This window comes from Lynx canadensis, chromosome B4 (assembly GCF_007474595.2).
Source record: "Lynx canadensis isolate LIC74 chromosome B4, mLynCan4.pri.v2, whole genome shotgun sequence".
NCBI lineage: Eukaryota > Metazoa > Chordata > Mammalia > Carnivora > Felidae > Lynx > Lynx canadensis.
Window position 1 is genome coordinate 122,277,685 of NC_044309.1, and position 20,330 is coordinate 122,298,014.

At 40.2% G+C, this 20,330-nt stretch overlaps 1 protein-coding gene across 5 annotated transcripts in view; it reads right to left on the reverse strand.

The window, feature by feature from the left end:
* Positions 1 to 15,628, reverse strand: part of IGF1 (insulin like growth factor 1) — a 71,241-nt gene extending 55,613 nt beyond the window's left edge. For 2 of the 5 annotated variants that reach the window (XM_030323521.1, XM_030323519.1), the window contains exons 1-2: positions 15,314 to 15,628; positions 10,531 to 10,687 (exon numbers count right to left, since the gene is read on the reverse strand). In XM_030323521.1, the coding sequence (XP_030179381.1) occupies positions 10,531 to 10,687; positions 15,314 to 15,376 (220 nt within the window). In that variant the 5' untranslated portion in view covers positions 15,377 to 15,628. Of the gene's footprint in view, positions 1 to 10,530; positions 10,688 to 13,369; positions 13,429 to 15,313 lie in introns of those variants that run through there. The other 3 variants (XM_030323523.1, XM_030323520.1, XM_030323522.1) reach the window with 2 other exon arrangements.
* Positions 15,629 to 20,330: the final 4,702 nt, after the last annotated feature.

Consider the following 20,330-nt stretch of genomic DNA (forward strand, 5'->3'; position numbering starts at 1 on the left):
CTCAAACAAAAAAATTCAATTCCCCTAAGTCAGGCTATGATAAGGAAGCTGTTACAATGGGCAACCTGAGAGTGCAAAGATACTTTTCTGATTAGCGAGTACATTCCCTCTGCTGAACACCGCATTTTGAGGCTAAGCAGAAATAACCAATAGCTGACTTGGGAGAATGGAAATCTCTTGCCTACATGTGATACCTCAGTGCCTACAAAACCACCTTGTGGAGACAGACTTTTTAAGCAAGCTTAGCGTGGTAAAGTGATAGGCTCTGTCTCCTTCCTGTTCCCTGCAATGAGGACATAACAGTAATACTGGGTGAGCATTCTGAAAATACATTAATTAACTCTTGGGTGGTCTAAATGTAAAGTGATATAGAAGTGAACAGAAGATACCAACATACTTTTCTTTCTAATTAATAAGGTTGAGGTGATACACTGCCAAATTAACTTGTCTAGATTATAATTATTGCAGAACAATTGAACTAATGGGTCAATGTCATTAATAATTGAAGTTGAACCACTAAACTAATTTGTGGTGGTGATTAGAGGGACAAGGCAAAGCATTTAATTCAATCAATTATAGCAACATGTTTGGATGACCCCTTAGGTTTTCCAAACCCTTCTATAGTTGAGCCTCAAAAGAACTCTGAGGTATAATATTTTAATTCCCACTTTACTAATGAGGAATGTAAGACGCAAGGATATTAACCAACTGCTCCAAAGGGGAGAAATGCTGTTAAGTAGGGGAGCTGGGTGAGGCCCAAATGTGGAACTTCTGATTTCCAGTGTCCTCTCTTTCTGTTTTCTGCTGGGGCTGTTTCTTGGCAATAAAATGCCTCTGATGATATTCAGATAGGAAAGACACAAGAAGGGAAGAGAAAAATCATGGCCACCATATCTGAACCAGGCCTTTTCAACTGTGGGACACTGACAGCTTATTTGTTATATGACTAAGAAGTGAATGGCCATAAATATTGAGGTCAAAGATAACTAGCTTATCTAGTTATCTTTTGCTCCAGGTGGTCATAATCATACTTCGAAGCACAAAGTTTTGCTTTACACCATTTCTGCCTTCCTTTCCTGCGTTACTAAAATAAACAAATTCCACAGCTATAAGACAAGAAGGAGCACCTACAAATACCTTCTAGATAGCCTATAGGAAGAGCTTTTTATTTTCAGGGAAAGACTTTTGAAACCACAATGAGTCTTCTCATTGTTACTCTGGGTAATGGAACATAGACTTCTGATTAACCAGTGACTGACAATTACTTTCTGTGTTAGTTTCACTAATGGCTTTCTCATCTCTAACTGCTTCTCTTCTAGAGACCTCTAGTCCAGTAGTGCTCAACTAGGGGTGATTCCACACTACCCCTCACCCCCCGGCCCACCGCCGGAGACATCTGGCAATGTCTGGAGATATTTTGATTGTCATGACTGGGAGGAAGGACACTGGCATCCAGAAGGTAGGAGCCATGTGTGGTGCTAAAGATTCACAATGCACAGAGCAGCCCTCCTTCCCCAACAAAAAAAAATATCTGGCTCAAAATGTCAATAGTGCTTAGGTTGAGAAATTCTTTTGCCAATGACACTGCTCACGGAGGCAAGTGGGGAGTATAAGAATGAAGTAGGATTTAAAAACAGGCCACTTGGTCTCACAAAGGAGCTGGGGCAGGGGGCAGCGAGAAAGGAGGCCAAAATCTACAGTGTCCTCAAATCAGTTTAATCCAGAATTCTAACTCTTGGTGCTCCTTTCCCCAGTTTCATAGATTATCAGGAGTTGGCTGCTTGTGGGTTGGCTCAGTGTGGACTTTCTTAATCACTTGCTTCTGATGAAAGACCATTTCACCAGGGTAAATGGCACAGAGGTAGTACCATCTTCCCAGCAATATTCACAGAATTGAGTCTATGACTAACAAATTTTCAAAGTTTAAAAAGACCCCTTCAACAGCCTTTTTAGTACCTCATAAAGACCACAGATGAAAGAAGAAAGTCTGAAGAGATTCATAGAGTATTTGCTTGGAAGTCTGCAAAAAAATCAGGTGTAAATTTCTTTTGGCCTAGGGCCGTCAGAGAAATCTCCAGAAAAAAAAGCTGATCCAACAACTCGTCAGACTGTTTCAGATTTTCCAGGAGCACAGCTTTGCTAAGTCATTCCAAAGCAGTTCTACCCAAGTTGACATTGGAGAGAGTGACCAAAGAGTCAGAATAATATAATATACAATAATAGTCTAAATTATGACCTTAAGTGGAGTGGAATGCCCAAAGCATCTGCAGGTTTTGTGTAATGTATAAGAAACAGGCAGGGAATTATTTTAGTTTGTGAAAATTTCTACAGCAAGGGAACAAAAGTGTTAACTTTCAGATGAGTTTGTTGGAATGAGAGCCACCAAGATCTACATTCATTTGGGTGAGCTTGATTGGAGGCCCCTCCTGGCCATTTTAATTTACCAGGTAATTTTGATATAGGCATGGTTCATTGCTTCTAAAGGCCAAACACTGCATTAGAATCAGAAAACAGAATCAACAGTATCTTTTTCTATTTCTGTCTATTAGCAGTGTGACCTTGGACACATCACTTCTCTCTGAGTTTAAATCTTTTTTAAATATTTATTCATTTTTGAGAGAGAGAGAGAGAGAGAGAGAGAGAGAGAGAAAATCCAAGGCAGGCTCCAGGCTCTGAGCTGTCAGCACAGAGACTGATGTGGGGCTGGAACTCATGAACTACAAGATCATGACCTGAGCCGAAGTCGGACACTCAACTGACTAAGCCACCCAGGCGCCCCTCTCTGAATTTCATTCTTGATGTTTGACTATTTCTCAAGGCTTTCCAAGCTTGTAGCAGTCTTTAATTTTACTTCCTTTGAACAATCAGGTAGTTTTAAGAGGGAGATATTAGAGAGATGTATGCTTAATCAATAATCAGTTTTTTGCATGTCTTCCCAGGGGCGTCCCCATACCCCCCCCCCTTTTTTTTTGGCATGGAAACCATTATCCTGTAGTATGCCTGAGCATTAAATGCAAAAGGTTTTAATTTAAAAGACTGTGTGGTCTCTACTGGTTGCACAATTTCTCTTTGTATCCGTACTGCTGCTGATCAAATATTGCAAAGCCATTAATTACCTTAGGACAAATGCAGAGGGCCACATGCAAAAGTTCTGGCCAACTGCATAAAGCAATATGCCAGATATAAAGTAAGTGAAGGGTTTTTCTTGGTATTTAAGGTTCAGTGAAAAAGTAAGAGGGGCAGCTATGCCAAGAATGAAAAGCCAGAGCTTGCCAAGTGCTTCTTTAAGTGGCTTTAGCCAATGTGAGACTAAACAATGCATTAAATAGGCATACAACTTACTACGGTTCAGGAATTGCATGTCAAATAACAGCTCTTTGCTGTTTTAAACATGATCTCACATGTAGATAAAGACAAACAAAATGCTGTGTTGTCATCTTCTTAGTCTAACAGCTAATAAGGCCTGAGGATTTGAACTTTCCAGGCAACCAAAAGTAATTCTTTGTGATGTAAGAGCTTGCTGATGTTTCACAGAGAGGTGTAGGATGGAACTTTGCCAGAGCAGCAGCTCAGTGCAAAAACGATTTTTTGCCACCATGGTTGTCAAAGACGTCTGGCTGCATAAAAGAGCAAAGGCTTTGTAGTCCATTATTGAGAACAATGAAAAATGTACTTGAGAGAGATCTTGTGCCTGTTTTCAGTGTGTCGGATTCTTTGTTGCAGGCTGTGAAATGGGAAGGAAGGTTGCTAGAGGGATAGTCATCTCTTAACAGAGGCCCTGAGGAATGCTGGCATGGAACATGATGTCTGGACAAGGTATATGGAGGCCCAGGGAATTTGAAGAATGCCAAAACTCTCTTCTGGATCTAAAATACCTAACCTACCAGCCACTTAAGATACGAGATATCCAAAACCAATGGTCTTCAAAAAGCTGGTTGAGTGATACCTGCACAGGTGGAAGCCTTTCATCCAAACCCAAGCCTGCTCTCATAACTCCTTCCATGGCCAAATTGGAGAAGCCTCTACCTGCCTGGCACACTGGATTATGGAACCTTATGACCACCTCTCCTTTACCACATCTCTCTCATAATCCCCAGAGAAAGATTTCTGGTCCAAATAAACAGCCCTTCTTCAACCAGTCTTTGAGAAAAAGCAACAGAACTAACAGCTGCAAGAAATGAGGCACCTGAAGTTTGCTGGAAGAGAATGAAGAGAACTTGAAGTTGGCCAGAGGAGATGTCCCCCCCCCCACCCCCACCAGATCATACTACATATCCTGGTGCTCACAGGTGAGCTGCAGTGTTCTGTCTGAATGGGGTCCAGTCTCTGAAGGCTCTTGAACAGCAGTAGCCTCCAATCAAAGATTTTGTTGTGCACCCTGAGGAAATTCTACTAGTATTTCCTAATTTTTCCTACAAGAGAAACTGTAGGGTTATCACATGAATATCTCCCTCATGCCTCCTTCCAAAGAAGTTTTCAGAATCAATTTGGTTACCCAGGGGTTTCTGCTCCTTATCTCTCGGAAGAGGACTGGGATTTTTGGAAGCATCTCCCTATGCTATCACACGTTGGGCCTCTAAACAATGTAAATGGCCAAATGAATATGCTTCTTGGAGACAAGAGACCTTAGCTTTGGTTCTGGATCCAGCCAGTGAGGTAAGTCACAAAGTCTCAGTGTCTTATGTTTCTCATTTATTCAGTGAAGCCATAATTCTTGCATTCCAGGGGTAAAACCAAACAAAGTGAGAAAACTCATGCAACTGGATTTTGAAAAAGTAAATGTACTATTCAAACACAAGACATTCTTCTTGTTACTGGTACTGCTATATACCAATTATTACTAATAACAGGTGTTATCAGTTGTCCCTAAGGAGAGAAAATGAGTGTATAACTTATTGGGCTGTGCAGATTCCTCAACCTTGGCAATAGACTCTGCAACAGATCCCAGAAAAGAATAAATAAATATAATTGCTAACATATGGATGTGCTTACTATGTGCCAGGCAGTATTCTAAGTCAATATGTTCTAATACATTAACTCATTGAATCCTAACACCACTTCTATGAGGTAGGCCCCCATTTTACAGATGAGAAAATTGAGGAACAGATGTTAAGTAGCTTGCTCAGGGCCACACACCAAGTAAATTAGAATTCAAACTCTAAATTTTTGTCAATAGAGACCAGGATCTTAGTCTCGAACCCTTCACTTTTCTGCTTCCCATAATTCTCCATCAGGAAGATAAACCCAAAGAACATTAAAAATGTCAGAAAAATGCAAATTAGTTTCTTATTTTGCATAGATACTATCACTTTTTAAGTGGTCCTTTGGTTGCATAGACTGGTCCTCTTGGGCATATTTAGAGTAGTAGCAAGCACTTCAGGTCAATGTAAAAACTCTTTGCTTTTCTTTAAGAATACCTGTGACTTATTAGCTTAGTGGTGCTAATGAGGCCAGGGCCATAGGTCAAACCCCACATGTGCCAATTAATTTCAAAGCTTTTCTCTTTGAAAAGCTTTTCCACAGCCAGTGACGTACCCTTAACTTTGACCAGCTGTCATACAAATGCATGACTGGCAGTCCAAGGGGTACCAAAACAAGGAATACAAATGGTGTAGCCCAAACCCAGCCCCATTCAAAGCAATGCTAATAGTATGTATCTTTGAATGCCCCAAACTATACACTTCCTTCTTTAGTTGGAAAGACAGTATCAATAGGCTGGCAAAAGGTGGCTGGTCAAGGTTTAGAAGCCTATAGATTCTTCTTGTCCCCTCAAAAGTAATCAAGTGCAACTTAAAACTGACCTACTCACTTGTTCTCACATTCAAGAGAGTAAGAATATGTAAAGATGAGACCTGTGAGCTAGTCCTTCCTTGCAAAGAAAGATGGCTATCTGCTTTCATGAGGTGTGTGCTCCTTTGGCCAGATGACCCTCATGTATTTGGTCATGTCTGAACTTTTATTCTATCCCTGAGGGGTTGAAGCTCACCTTAAAACAAAACAAAACAAAACAAAACAAAACAAAACAAAACAAAACAAAAGAAGCTGGCTACTCTTTCATTAAGTAGGTGGAATCGCCTATCTTTAGGGGCAAACAGAAACTCTGTAGAGAAGATAAAGGACACTAATGTACTTTGGCCACTACTTAAATCCAAGGTTCTTCTTTCTTGAATAGCACCCAATCCTTGATAATTACAATCTGGACTATGAGTCCATTAAAGTTAGAAGAAGTCATTTGCTTTAACAAAATCCCCTTGTTTTATAGACAAGGACATTTTGACCCAGGAAGTTTAAATGCCTGCCAAAGTCATACAGCTAATGAATGACAGGTCTGGGAGCAGTTTTCTGAGCACTATATTTCAAATGAAAGAAGCCTGAGTTAATAATAATACCTAGATCTAGGAAGGTTGTTGCAATCAATAACAATGAAATTCATTACAAAGTTTCACTTAAAGCAGTATGTTTTAATACATGAAGAATGCCTTTAGTTTATTCAGACCCGTTCTTAATAACTATGCATTGGAAGTATGTTTTACAAAAGCCATAAATCTGGAATAGCTGAAAGGGTATCCAACTTTTTTTTCTAATTGATTTACTTCTCCTTTTTCCCAGACCGCCGAGGTAAAGCATATACACTTTATTTAAGGGACTGTTTATAGACTCTTAAAACTAAAAAGGACCCCCAAAACTTGCTTTCTTTTGGTTGCTCTTAATTGAAACCATCCAAGATGGTTGGTTGTCTGTCAATTTTTTAAGTATCTCCAAAGAGAGAAATTCCACGAGCCCCTAAAGTACACATTAAAATGGTTAATCACCATGACTGTCAAAAAATTATATCCATGGCAAGCTTAACTTCTATTTCAGTTGAAGCTCTTTTCCTCTTGCTATGTTTCATGCAAAATGAGGTTATAACAAGCCCTCCTCTATGAGGGCTCCATCAATCTGGCAAGATAATAGCTAGCTCTTTCCCAATGTGCCACCTCATTATGCTACCATTTTCCTCATAGGACGGTGAGAGCACAAGACTGGCTGATACCTTCTCTTACTATGATACATAGGGAAGAATTAGTAATTAGCTGTTCACTGGAACTTTCATTTCATAAAATGTCTGGGGAAGCTGCATTAATTATAGAGGAACTGTTCCACTTATGCTGGGAAAATATTCACAAAACAGATAATCTAGAAGGATGCTTCCACTGTGCTGTAGTGGAACTTGTGCTTGTAGACAAAGATGAGCTCATTCACACACTGGGTCAGTCAATACAAAGTCAACATTAAAAACTTTTTTTATATTCAGAACTGTTCTTTTCTAATAGGTTGAGAAAATTCCCCTTGTTAAACATTCGGGCCAAGCAAAAAGATAAATATGGAGGCAATTTTCTTTTAGATGTTTGAATTTCAAACTAAGATCAGAAACTGCCTTCCACTATTAAAAAATAACAAGAACAACAAAACTATACTTTCAAAATGGATTTGATACAGCTTAAAATAAAAAGCACAGCCACAGTAAAACTTTGAAAATAAGGATAAAAACAATGATAAGAGTCAATTGACAGGGGATAGAGGTGGGGAAGACTGATTTCCTCTAAAAAGTATCTCAAAGACTGTAAATGCTTAAAGCTGACTTCTACACACACTAAATCTCAGCGGACAAAAAGGAAACTCAATAAAATTTGTTGACAACAGTTAATGCCTGTTAGAATAATTGGCTTAGACACAAACCAGACCATCAGTGTAGCTTGGGGATGACCAAAATGCAGTCTCTAAGACATTGTTAGTATACACTGTATTCAGTTGAATAAAAGAAAAATAGTTTTATCCAATAGCTAGATATATAGGAGGTATAAATTGTCCAAAGTACTTGACAAACCTAATTCTTTAAGGTTCTGAAGACTGAGATCCCAAATAAGTAATTCCATTCCATTCAATTGGATTCAATTACATTCAATTCAAGCTTGTCAGTTCAATAATCAAATACGAGCCTTTACTATATCAGCCAGGCATAGGGCTAGCTACTAGGATTCAATGGTAAATAAATATAGTCTTTGGCATCAAGAGGCCCATTGAGAGGGTAGATCATGGCTAGGTGATTTCAAATGGGACAAAGTCTTCAGGAAAAGCATAAAGGACTATAATCTATTCTTCTATGATTGTGTTTCTCATATGACATTTGATAATAGTTACATGCAGTTTTGAAACATCCTATCAGACTATGAGTTTCTTGAAAGCAAAGTCAATCTCTCATTCATTTCTAGGCATCTTATTCATGCCTAGTACAGTATCTCACATATAGCACATGCTCCATCAATGTTTTGAATTAAAGCTAACTTCTCTTTGGCAAAAGAGATTGTCCAGTTGACTAGAAAGTTAACAAGAATACTTTTGTTCATGAGGTTCTGCGTCAGACAAAAAATTTATATAAGTCATAGAATTCTATTAGGCAGAATTTATGAAACATAGAGTCTCAATGGCAATGCTGACAATAATCACAATTTATGAAACCACTTTCTATCCAAAGTTATACTTCAAACATTAAGAGTGCCTATATATAAACTTTCCCTTTCAAGTTATTAAAATGGAGTTTAAAAACATCTGCTAAAATTTGATCATTGTAGTAACAATAAAAGAACCTTTTCAGTGGCTTGAAATTGGTTTCCATCTTAGTTGTCCCATACTCTTAACTGTCTGTGTGCACATGTATCAGTATTATATGATTATGTGGGACCAAATCATTATTTCTGTTCCCATTTTTCATCATCTAATTCAAATATCAGAGGCACAGAATGATCCAGTTTCCATGCACTGTGCATGGAAATCCTGGAGCACATCATGTCAAACAAGACAATTCAGCTTGGCACATAACAGAAGACAATTGTGGGCTTGGCAATCACCTTGATCCTTGGATCAAAGGAAATTTTGCAAATGGATTATCAAGGGGGAAAATCTCTTGAGCATAATAAGTGGAATTACTTATTCATTTTTTATATGTGGATCAGTAGCAGCAAAATAAAGAGTAATGACAACCCACCATTGGGTGATGTTGATGTAACACATTTGCCTTTCACTGGATATTTCAAAGGTAAAACAGGTCTGCTATTTTAAAAGTACCCACCCAATGAACTCATTCTTCTGCACTACAACAGAGAACCAGATAGAATTGCTTTGTTGGGAGAAAAATACCTGAATTCACTCTATTGAAGCATTAGCTGGAAACAGAGAGGGGGAATTTACTCATTCAAGTATAGAAAGCACTTCTCATTCTCTGTTTGTAGTTGTTTAAAGACTATTTGTTGCCAAATCTGTGATGAGTACCCATCAGTCCTCCACCAGCCTCTCCTTTCCCATCTCCCCGACTCATCACAGACTGCTATATTCAGGACCCTTCCCCTAGTCTGTCTGTCTGTCTGTCTCTCTCTCTCTCTCTCTCTCTCTCTCTCTCTCTCTCTCTCACACACACACACACACACACACACACACACACACACACACAAGCACACACCACCTTCCCCAGGAAGAAGATGAGAGAGACTTGAAGTCTGTGAGTCATCAGAGGAGCTATTCAAAGCTTAGTGGGCAACTGAGGTAAGCTGTCTACACTCGAGTGATAATGAACCTCTAAGAATGATTCATGCTCACTGAGGACCTGAATATCAGTTTCCTGGAACTCTCTAAAATTCCAAACAATTATATAGAATGAGCAATTGGCTTTAAATCTTTCACTGTCCTATAATGTACAATTTGATAGGTACCTCTGAGGTAGATTCTTTAAGTGATCAGTTCCCCCAGGCAACATTGAGTTATATTTGTGTTTATTATTTGGAAACATTGAGTTGGCTGTCTATTTTTTATTGACTGTCAACATTTTAATCACCTGAGATCTACTTATGGGATAAGTAACCCCACACTTGTCAGAAACCCTTTTCCAGATGGAGAGTCCCAGAGAAAAGCTAAGTCAAAGGAAGGCAATAACCAAAAAAATCAAGGTCAATTTGCATAGAGGACAAATTAATATGGCATTTGAGTTTGCATTTAGAGACTGTCTTTGTATTTGCAAATGTGCCTTTGAGTGAAGTTCACCTTCTGTTCCTGGTGATTTCATATTGCGTGGAGACATCTGGGATGTGCCCCCTTAATTCTTTCTCCAAGACCCCCTTACTATTTTACTCCAAATTACCTAGCACTTGTTTCCATATGTTTATATGTGCACCCACAGATCTTGAGACAAAAAAAATGCAATCCTCTAGGCTCCATCTTGTCCCATCCTTTCACTGAAAGGAAAGGAATAGTGAGGGTAGAGCACAATAGATTTGGGAAAGCTCTCAGCAGGAAGTAGTTAAAAGACAAACTGCTAAGGAGGAAAATTCCATCCTAAATCTGCAAAACCTGCCACAGCCCCGTTGAAACACTAGGCTTACTTTAAGGTGAAGAATCTCAGAGGCTGAGGACGGCTGCCAGCCACGGGCAGTCATTCAGTTATTCACACACTCCCTGCGGTTGTAAATCCACAGAGCAGTGAGAGGGAGGGCTACTTACTGAAATAAAAACCCCTGTCTCCACACACGAACTGAAGAGCGTCCACCAACTCAGCCCCACAGAGCGTCTCTGGTCCAGCTGTGGCGGAGCTGGTGAAGGTGAGCAAGCACAGGCCCAGATAGAAGAGATGAGAGGGGGACATGATGTGCATCTTTACCTGCCAAAAACACAGAAGAATGGTCATGTTTCCTCCCTGGTCCTTGCAAGGGCAGTGTGGGTGAGGCAAAGTTACATTGCCCCCCTGCCCCTCCCCTCACACACACCTTCTGTTACTGCCATTAGTCAGAACTACCCTGCACAAAAGTGCATCAGAGTGCATGGCAGACCATAGGGTGGTGTGGACGGATCGTGTCTTGGCATCAAACAACCTGTGTTTAATCCCCTTGCCACCGTGGACTTTTTCCGAACCCCTTCTTTACAGATTCCTATTACAATTCAATGAGATAAAACATCTAGAAACATTTACTATGTAAATGAAAAATGCTATTATTGCAGTAGATCCCACACCACTCAGAGATCCTGGTAAACCTTCTGAATTTTCAAAGGTTAAACTATGCTCAGTCCAGATTTGGGGCCAAATACGTTTTATTAATTTAAATTCTCTAAAGATTGGCCATTCAAAGATGACATATGCATTCGTTATGGACCAGAATATTAAGTTAACTAGAACGGCATTCCCCAGCTACTTATTAAAAAGAATTTACCGTGGATAAAAAAGGACTTGTGAAAATACTGTATGTCGTTATAGGGTGGGTTTTTTTTTAATTTTTCACTTAATGAGAGAGAGAAAGAGAGAAACAGAGACAGAGAGAAGCACAAAGAGAGAAACTTTTTACCTAGGGAATATCAGTAGTTAACACAACCACAAGTGGAAGTGAAAATATGAACAGAAACTGGAGAAATACGAGGATTTAGGAATGAAATTGGCTCATGCTAAGTAGACCCTTCACCTTCTGTATTCTAATGCCCTCTGTGTCAAGTGCACTATCAAATCAACGTATGTGTAGATATTGCCTTCCAAGAACAGGGCATTAAGCTCAAAACCTGCAAAAGACTTCTTTTTTTTTTTTTTTTTTTGTCACAGGAATTGTGACTTCATGTCTCAGAGGGACTTATGTGTCACTGTATCCATTTTACAGCAAAATATACCAAGGGACCCCTGGTTGACTTATTTAGCCAATAATAGAAGCCAAATGGCAGCCTTGCATAAAGCAAGATTTCTGTGGCTCAAGGCTCCATCCACTCTCAGAGTAGTAGTGATCACTAACTTTCCCACATTGCTCCTTGTGGCACAAAGATGTGGTTTCTTCCAGGAAGACTCCCAAGGCAAGTAGCTTCACCTCTTTCAGATGCATTTACTTTCAGTGGGCTTGGATGAGTCACTGACAGGATGTAAGCGAGGGACCCTGTCAAAAGGGTCATGGAGTTACGCTGGAAGTGATCATTATAAAAAGAGGCTTTTCTGAACCTCACAGTAGAAGCTGGTCCATTCAACCCCATCCCTTTTGGAGGAACAGACTCCATCATTTGTCCTCCTTGCCCTCCATGAACTCTCAACTTAATGGCTCTCTACATCAGTGGCAGACTTTACTCCATCATTCTAATTAAGATTTCCATTTTTGTGGCCAGACCTTCAGCTCAGAAATTGGGAAAAAACCTTAAACCCCTGACTCTTGTTAACACAACGTAAATATTTAGTTAATGCTTGTAAAACAGTTTAAGATGAAAAGTGCCCTCTGTTTGCAGATCATCATAAATAATGACCGTAAAATAGAAGAGAAGGTAAACACCCAACCGAACATCTCTTCCATTTTCTCAGGAGGATCTCTGCCTGGAAGCCCTCTGCCACCACATAGCCAAAGCCACCAGGACTGCTGGGCACAGGTCATCAGCCAATCTGCATTGGTCTTAGTTATAAAATAATTGGTGGGGGCTTTCCCCTTCAATACTTCCAGTGGAAATCTCAACAATTCCAACCCAACTAGACTTCACTGCCTTTTTCAAAAGAGCAAACTCCAAACTGATCTTACAGAACATACCCCACACTCTGGCAATGGGCCAGTTTTAGATGTATGCTAGTCTACCTGTCTCACTTCTCCATCTCTCCCTTCTTTGTTGAGTTTATAGTAATGCCGAGGGCCAAGCACCTGCAACTGTAGATGCCTTGAAGTTCTTTAGTTTTCGTGAAATCCAGGGAAAGAGGTAGCCTTAGTGAATTGAGAACTTCGGGAGATGTCAAAACTGTATTTTCCATAGTTATTTCTGGTATCACACATATAAGCCCAACAATACCTATAGATCACTAACATTTAAGAATTTGAGATTGATTTTATATAGACTTTTCTTTTTCCTTTTCTTTTTTGCTGAGTTATATTGTTAGATAAATATCAGCACTTTTATCTTTAGGACAGGATAGAACCTCTACTGCATTTTCCTTTAGTTCAGAGAACAGTCCAGTACACCCACAGAGAACCAGAGAATTTTATCACATCATGTTCCCCTAAAAGAAAACAATAACAAACTCGCTTAGGAGTTAAAAGTTTGAAACAAGTGGCCCCATATGTTCATCCTTTTCTTGGTCTTTTATTTTGCCAAACACAAAAGAAACAGAAAGGAAAGATACAGAGAGAAAGGAAAGAAGAACCAGAAAGAGAAGGAGAGAAAAAAAAGGGGGAAAAACATCAGAACACTGTTTCTCAAAAATCATTCACATTTTCAAAATTTAAAAGACCTTTCTTTTTATCTTAAATAAATGGAATATCAATTGATTCCAGATGTCTGGGCTATAACGAAAATGCCCAGCAAAATTTCAGGGCAATAGTCATAAGAAAATACTCACTGTAGGTGTAACCATTTTTGTTTGTTCCAGATCTTTTACAGCAGGTCAGGGTGGGTATTATGAGGCTGATGTGAATAGAAAACAGGACTTAAAAACATGTGCTGCTTTGTGGGTGGGGCTTGTGAAAGCATCTAGTTACATTTGGACACCCAGGCAGGTATGCTATTAGCCTGGGTAAACTGCCTTTTGTCCATTCAAACAATGAACAAATTGCACAGCTGGGATTTGAGTCAATCTTTTCCTCCCAATCAAGGCACCAATTTCCATTGTGTGCCTATTGTAGCCACCCTGAACAGTGACCCAAGCTCCAGTCTTCTGCCTTACCCTCTTCCCTCTGACTCAAACACTTACAAATATCTTGAGACTCAGTACAATCAAGTTGTGAATGCTGCCTCTAGGCAGGACACCTTTACTTACTGAATTATGTTTGAAGGACCACACGGCTTCCTCAAACCACTTACTGCTCCAGGAATGGGGGGAAAGCAATAACTTATTGCTAGCTTTACTTCTGAAAAGTTCATCTGGAGACAGTTTTCTAAACTTGTAATTAATGCAGAATAACACTCAACAACCTCTTTTATGAATATCTAAGTAGGGAGACAAAAGCCCTAGCTGTAAGATCGCGTGATCTATCTATCTATCTATCTATCTACACACATATATATACACACATATATATATATGGATATATACACACACACACACACACACACACATATATATATATATATGCACACACACACATACATGCATATACATATAGAGAGACTTCATTTCTTTTAAAAGCAAAGTACCCATCATGTGGCTTTGTATCTTGAGGGTAGCAGAATCAGGTGCCTGACAAAGCCGTATCCCTAACTCCTAAGCCACTTACTTGACTAAGAAAAGTCCTAGTGGTGGAGTATTTGAAAGCAGCGAATGAATGCTGTACTAAGTGCAGGGACGTTTTATGAATTGAGCTCTTAGGCAATTGCATCGAGAAGCCAGTGACAGCGGCTTAAAAGTGCTTGCAAATTGGAAAAACACAAGTCTTGAAGGATATAATTTTGCTGAGAATGGAAACTTGAACTAGGGCCAGTGATTGGAAACGAGAAGTTGGCATTAACAACAGCAGCCAAATTTACCTAAAGAGACTTTACAACACCGAGTATAAAATCAGAGTGTTACAACACGAAACCCTAAGTCCAAACTTCGCCCATGATAGTCCTCTTCAAAAGAGAAAACTTAGACATGCAGTTGCTAGAAAGTTTTCCCTCTCCGTATATACAGTATGCATTTGTTTAAATTATACGAATATGCGAGGTCAGCAAGAATTGTCAAGGAGTTCTTTTTTGGAAGAGCAAATTAAACTTCACTCTAACTTTGACTCTCTGGGCATAAGTGCAGAGAGTTCTGGGACCTTAGCTCCAAAGATCATATTTAAAAGCTTTAATATCATCTAACAGATAACTCTTCGTATGTGCCTTGTAATAAAAAGTCCAGTCCTGACAAGTTACACACACACACACACACACACACACACACACACACACATACATACACACACACATACACACACATACACACACGAACATGGTCTTAAAAATAAAACATCTGCACCTGCAAAAAAAATCCAAAAGTTCATATCCATGCTCTACAGTCTTTAACCATAGACAGGATTTAAAGGAATCTTCTATAAGGACACCACTGAAGCCCTGCAGAAGTGGAGGATTTAGCACAAGTACCTTGCAATAGTTTCTACTCATACAGATATCTGTGCAAAGGCATCCATCTCCCGGAGCTATTTTTTCAGATCCCACAGAAATGCATATTCAGCAATTTATAAATAACTCCCAGTTCCGAAACAATGAAAATTCTAAAGTGAATAACATTTCTAGGCAGAAGCAAACAGTACACAATTTAAAGAAAATTCCCCAATGACTTTAAAGAGTAAGAAATATTTACCTTCAAGAAATCACAAAAGCAGCACTTAAATAATTGGGTTGGAAGACTGCTGATTTTTCCCATTGCTTCTGAAGTGCAAAGTCTGGAAATGAATTGCTTAGCAGGAATAATGAGGCAAAAAGAAATCCAGAGAGATGGGAGATGTTGAGAGCAATGTCACATTTCAATTTTGAGGACTTTATTCCATTGCGCAGGCTCTATCTGCTCTGAATTTAGCAGTGACAGTGAGATTTAGCAAACAGAAGAGGGATTTAGAGAAAATCCTCACATTTATCTACAAAACACAGACACTGTAGACAGGAAACAGCTGGGGGAACATTTGCCTTCTCTCTCTCTCCCTCTTCTGGCAAAGTTATCGAGTAAGGACTTTTTTGGGCATGGTGACAAATAACATCATACCTTTGCATTTTAAAACTAGAGCACAGAAGCATTTTTTTCCCTTAAAAGAATGTGTGTTAGTGACAGGGTTAGCAGACAGTAAAATACTGATGCTGCCATAGAAAATAAGGATCTGTTCTCTGATTAACTTTCTGCTGGGCAGGGAGACACATCTGCTAATACACCTTACCAGTATTAAAGGAACATACGATGGAGGATGGGCAAACGTTTTTATATTCTAGAGCAAATGCAAAATTAAAAGACAGAAATGAAGAAAAAAAACCAGCTCGAGCAAACCCTATAATTTTAACCCTGAAATGACCAGGGTAAACTAGGTTGGAAGATAGCACTGGGGTGACCCCTTGTCCTAGTTGCCAAGCAAGGGGAATGATCTCATTTCCTAGAACCTAGAAAAGGGGCAGGCAGCATTGCAATTGGCTCCCTTTAGGACACTGTCTCATGCTTTTTGCCCACAACAGGGCAAAGACTTTGCTGAGCTGTAAAGCCAATTGAAAAAATAAAATCTTTTTCTTCCTTTCTCCGCTAGGCTTCCTATCAACCCCCCAGGGGAAGGGCACCTGAGGGGCAAACTATTTTTCCATTGTTCGTGTTTTTCTGCATAACTTGAACCTGTGTGTGTGTGTGTGTGTGTGTGTGTGTGTGAATGTGTGTGTGTGTGTGTTTTCTTTCTCCAATGTTTGTGTATTCTAAATAACACCAGCTGGCTAGCAATACCCTCTCAAGGGTTATGATGTCATTTAAATCCCTCAACTGGATGAGTGGCCGGCAACATGGTCCAAGCCAGCTGTTTTGCTATTTATAATGTATACTTGCCTTTGCCATTGAGAATCAAGTTCTGATCTTTTGTCAATACAGTTTGTACCAATTGCTCTTTGGTTTTGTGAGATAGTAGATAAGAAAGTAGAGTACGAAATAAGGTTGCAAAAGCCCAGATCAGACATAACACTTTCCCTAGATGTCTATCCAGGCATGGTTTCCCGGGGTTGGTGGAAATAACCTGGACCTTGCGTTTCTCTCTCGTGATTCTCAGGGGCCTCGATGGGTCTGACGCAACAACTAAAACAGAGGTCTGCTCCAAACCCTAGTCTGGACCTTTATGGTGTCCTGTGGCCAGAAATTTGTTTGCAGAGGTGAGTGTCCTCAAAGGAAAACCTGGTTGGTTTTGCAAGGGGGTTGGGTTTGGTCAAGTCTTCTGTGTAGTTAATAACTCGTGGCAATGTTTACCTTCCAGAAAGAAAAACTGGAAATCTGGAGTCATGCTGTTTGGATGGTGCATTATATTCAGCATCATTTAGTGAGTGTCTACTGTGTGCCCAGCTGCATGAATTGCAGTCAAGGCCCCCACGGGGCTTTCAGCTGAGTGGCAGAGCCAGAGAGGAAAATGTCACTGTCATGTGGCGGGTATGTGCTCTTGTAAAAATACAAACAGTACACACCAAGAGGGAGTAAAAAATTCTCTAGAAAGATGGGGAAGTGAAACTCTTTGGAAATCCAGAATGAGGGATGTGTCACGAGAGGGTTTGGGGTACAACGTTGGGAAGTTTCAGTGGATTTGATGTGACCTGAAGAGTGTATACAAATACACATCAGCGGGAGGTGGCCTGGTAGGCAGCTGCAGGTGTGTGGGCAATTCCTGTCCTAAAGAATAACTCAGATCTTCCTTTAATGAGCTCCCCTCTGTGCACTTAATTTATGACATGATTTACCAAAAATCCTTTCTGCAGCCTTTGTGGATCATGCCCTTTGTAAAAAACAAAGCCCACCCTTTCGTGGACATTGATGATATAGATTGTATTGAGCCAAACAGCTGTACCTATTTCCCAGGTAGAAAGAACTGCATTTTCTAAGCGTGCAGTCAGGTCTTGGCTGGAGTCTCGGTGCTGAGTGCCTTGCTCCACCACTAGACACCTTCACAGGTGAAGGCCAGGACGTTCCAACTGCAGTGTTAGCACATTTTAATCTTTCCAAGATGTCCTAGAGGCTCACTGCATTTCTCCAAGGCCGTAACCCAGTCTGATGTACTCTCTCGGCATATGCATTGTGCACAGATCACCTTATCCCCAACCATTTCGTGTGAAAGGCTGTTTGGGACACAGGACACATATTGTTCCGTCAGACGCTGTGCTCCTGCGATATCGACACACTGACTCACAGTCTCTTGGTTTTATAACCCCAATTACCCTTAAAGGATAATTGGGTTTTAATTTATGTCCCAGTTTTTATGTCACAATCAAAGAAAACTGAAATTTCAGTGAGTCGTAATTATCATCAGCTGTGCTGTGGAAACATTCCGATGTGAGCTCTCAGTTTCCAATAGGGAAAGCAATTTCCTGAAGTGATTATTGTATACTTCGATGTGGAGAATGGTCTGTATTTCTGGGTAGGGTGAGCCAGCAATGGAGCGGGGCAATAATTCCTAGAGAAATGGAATTTCTTTGCTAATTCCACGAGTCAATATGAAAGTGAAAGGGCAATAAATGTGCCACATGATTACCTTTTAATAACTGAGGGCTGTACCTGTTTAGGAAAAAAAGAAATGAAATGTATCTATTACCAGACAGTCCAAGGTGGTAGTAAATCTGATCCTAGGAAAAGTTCAGATCATGAAGTCCCATGGGGAGAGAAACATACGGGGTTATTCTAAAATTACTGAATGATTATGTAGTCTCCTGTCTGGAACAATCTGACAGTTAGGTATGGGAACTGTGTGCCACCAAAATAGCTAACTGCAAGGATGTGCTCATCATGAGAACATCCACTCCTGGAAATTCAGAGATTCACAGTTTCACCTTTTGCATGTGTAATGCCTATGGGATATAAATAACTCTCCCCTAGAGCCGGCTTCTTGAGTAGCGTATTTGCATAAAGCTGCAGCCTCAGAAGACTTCTGACACCTCTCTTTAAACAAACAAACAAAAAAGTTGTTCATCTCCTTAAAGAGCAGGCTGATGGAAATTCACACAACGCGGTGGGCAAGGCCCAGTCTTCACTCTTTTTTCTCAAAACATGTTCCCAGCGTTCCCCGGGTCAACTGCAGAGGAACTCACCCCAAAGGCAATTTCGTATCCACGTACAATAGGGCATATTTACAATTTATTTCATTAATGGCTTTGCTGACTCCCAAGAAATTCTCAGGATGGATATTTAGAGGGAAGGGGACCTTGGGATCAGAGAAACAGTGAGGTGTAAGGTTCTAGGGCCACCTACCAGGCAAAGAAGGTAGGGAACTCTTGGATGTATGTCTTAGACCATGATTTATTGGGACGGTTAGTCTGGAAGCGTATTCTGCAATGTTTGAAATCAAACGTTTGTCAGTTCAGAATGTAAAACTCAGAGAAGAAGGCTGGACCTCAAAAATACAACATGCTGCTGAACGAGGGCACCAATGTCAGCTCCGAAAGATCTGCTCAGAAGGAGCTGTGTTATTCTTTAGGACGATCTTTAGCTCAAATGAACTGCTTTAAATCCTTAGAGGAGCATTTTCCCCACAGCTAGGGAAAACGGTAATAGCGAGAAGAGATCTTCTCACTAAATAAATCAGTGCTTTCTTTTCAACATCAAACTTGGATCCCATTTCTTCTAAAATGTCAAAAGGGCAAATGCTGAAAACAGTCAGAAGCAAAACTGTTGTGGTTTGGGGAGCAAAAGAATTCTTCGTAATGGCAGACAAGGAGTCACTGCATGGGGCGGGGATGTCTTGGTGCAGTGAGAGAACCCGAGGGCTCCACAATTGCCCCAAGTTAAATAGAAAGTGGGGAAAGGAGACACCAATTCCAAACTTCAGCGGAAGTACCCACATACGCACTTTCTTTTGGAATCGAAAAATGTGCGCGCCGCCTAGTGGCCTGCAGGGAAAGTGCCAGGGCAATCTTCGTGGTTAATGTGTGGAGTTTGGGAGGAGTGGGGCGTTTTGAAAATCTCCGGATTCAAATAGACTTTAAGCTGCACTAATCTTTAATCTTTTCATCTTTTTGAAATAAATAAGCTGGGTCTTTGATTCGCTGTAGTTTTAAAAAGGGGAAGAGAGCTAAGGGGAGAGAAAGATGATAAACTTAGCGAGGGCACACATGTCTTTCCCGTGACTGCAGTCCCAATGCTGAGCTCCTGGTATGGGTTCAGAACATTTTGTTGATTTAATGAAAGTCCGGAAAATAAGTGATGATAAAGGTAAACTATTTCACGTGAAAACTATAATAAATTCTCTTGCGGGTGAATAAGAAAAATGAAGGGGGGGGGGCATCGATGGATAGAAAAGTGACTTACTTGTTTAATGAAACAAATTTAGGTGCTTGTAAGTGGATCTCAAATCCACTCTTCCTGTCTGCTCTATGCTCATCACCGTTCAAAATAAGGGCTTTTACACTGATGGTCAAAGACAGGGCATTAAAGAGTCACACAAGTGTGGGTGTAGTTTTATTGTCAATTCTTTCTACCCTAAGTTTACCAGGGAGAAAATCTCAGTTTTGGTACCAGCCTGCCTTCACTGCCTCTTTAACATTTCCTAATCTTCCTGTCTGATTACAACAAACAAACAAACAAACAAACAAAAATGGACCTTAAGCCCAAAGGCTTTGCGTGCAGCGGTTTTATCCAGAATTTAAAAGTATTATTTTGTTTT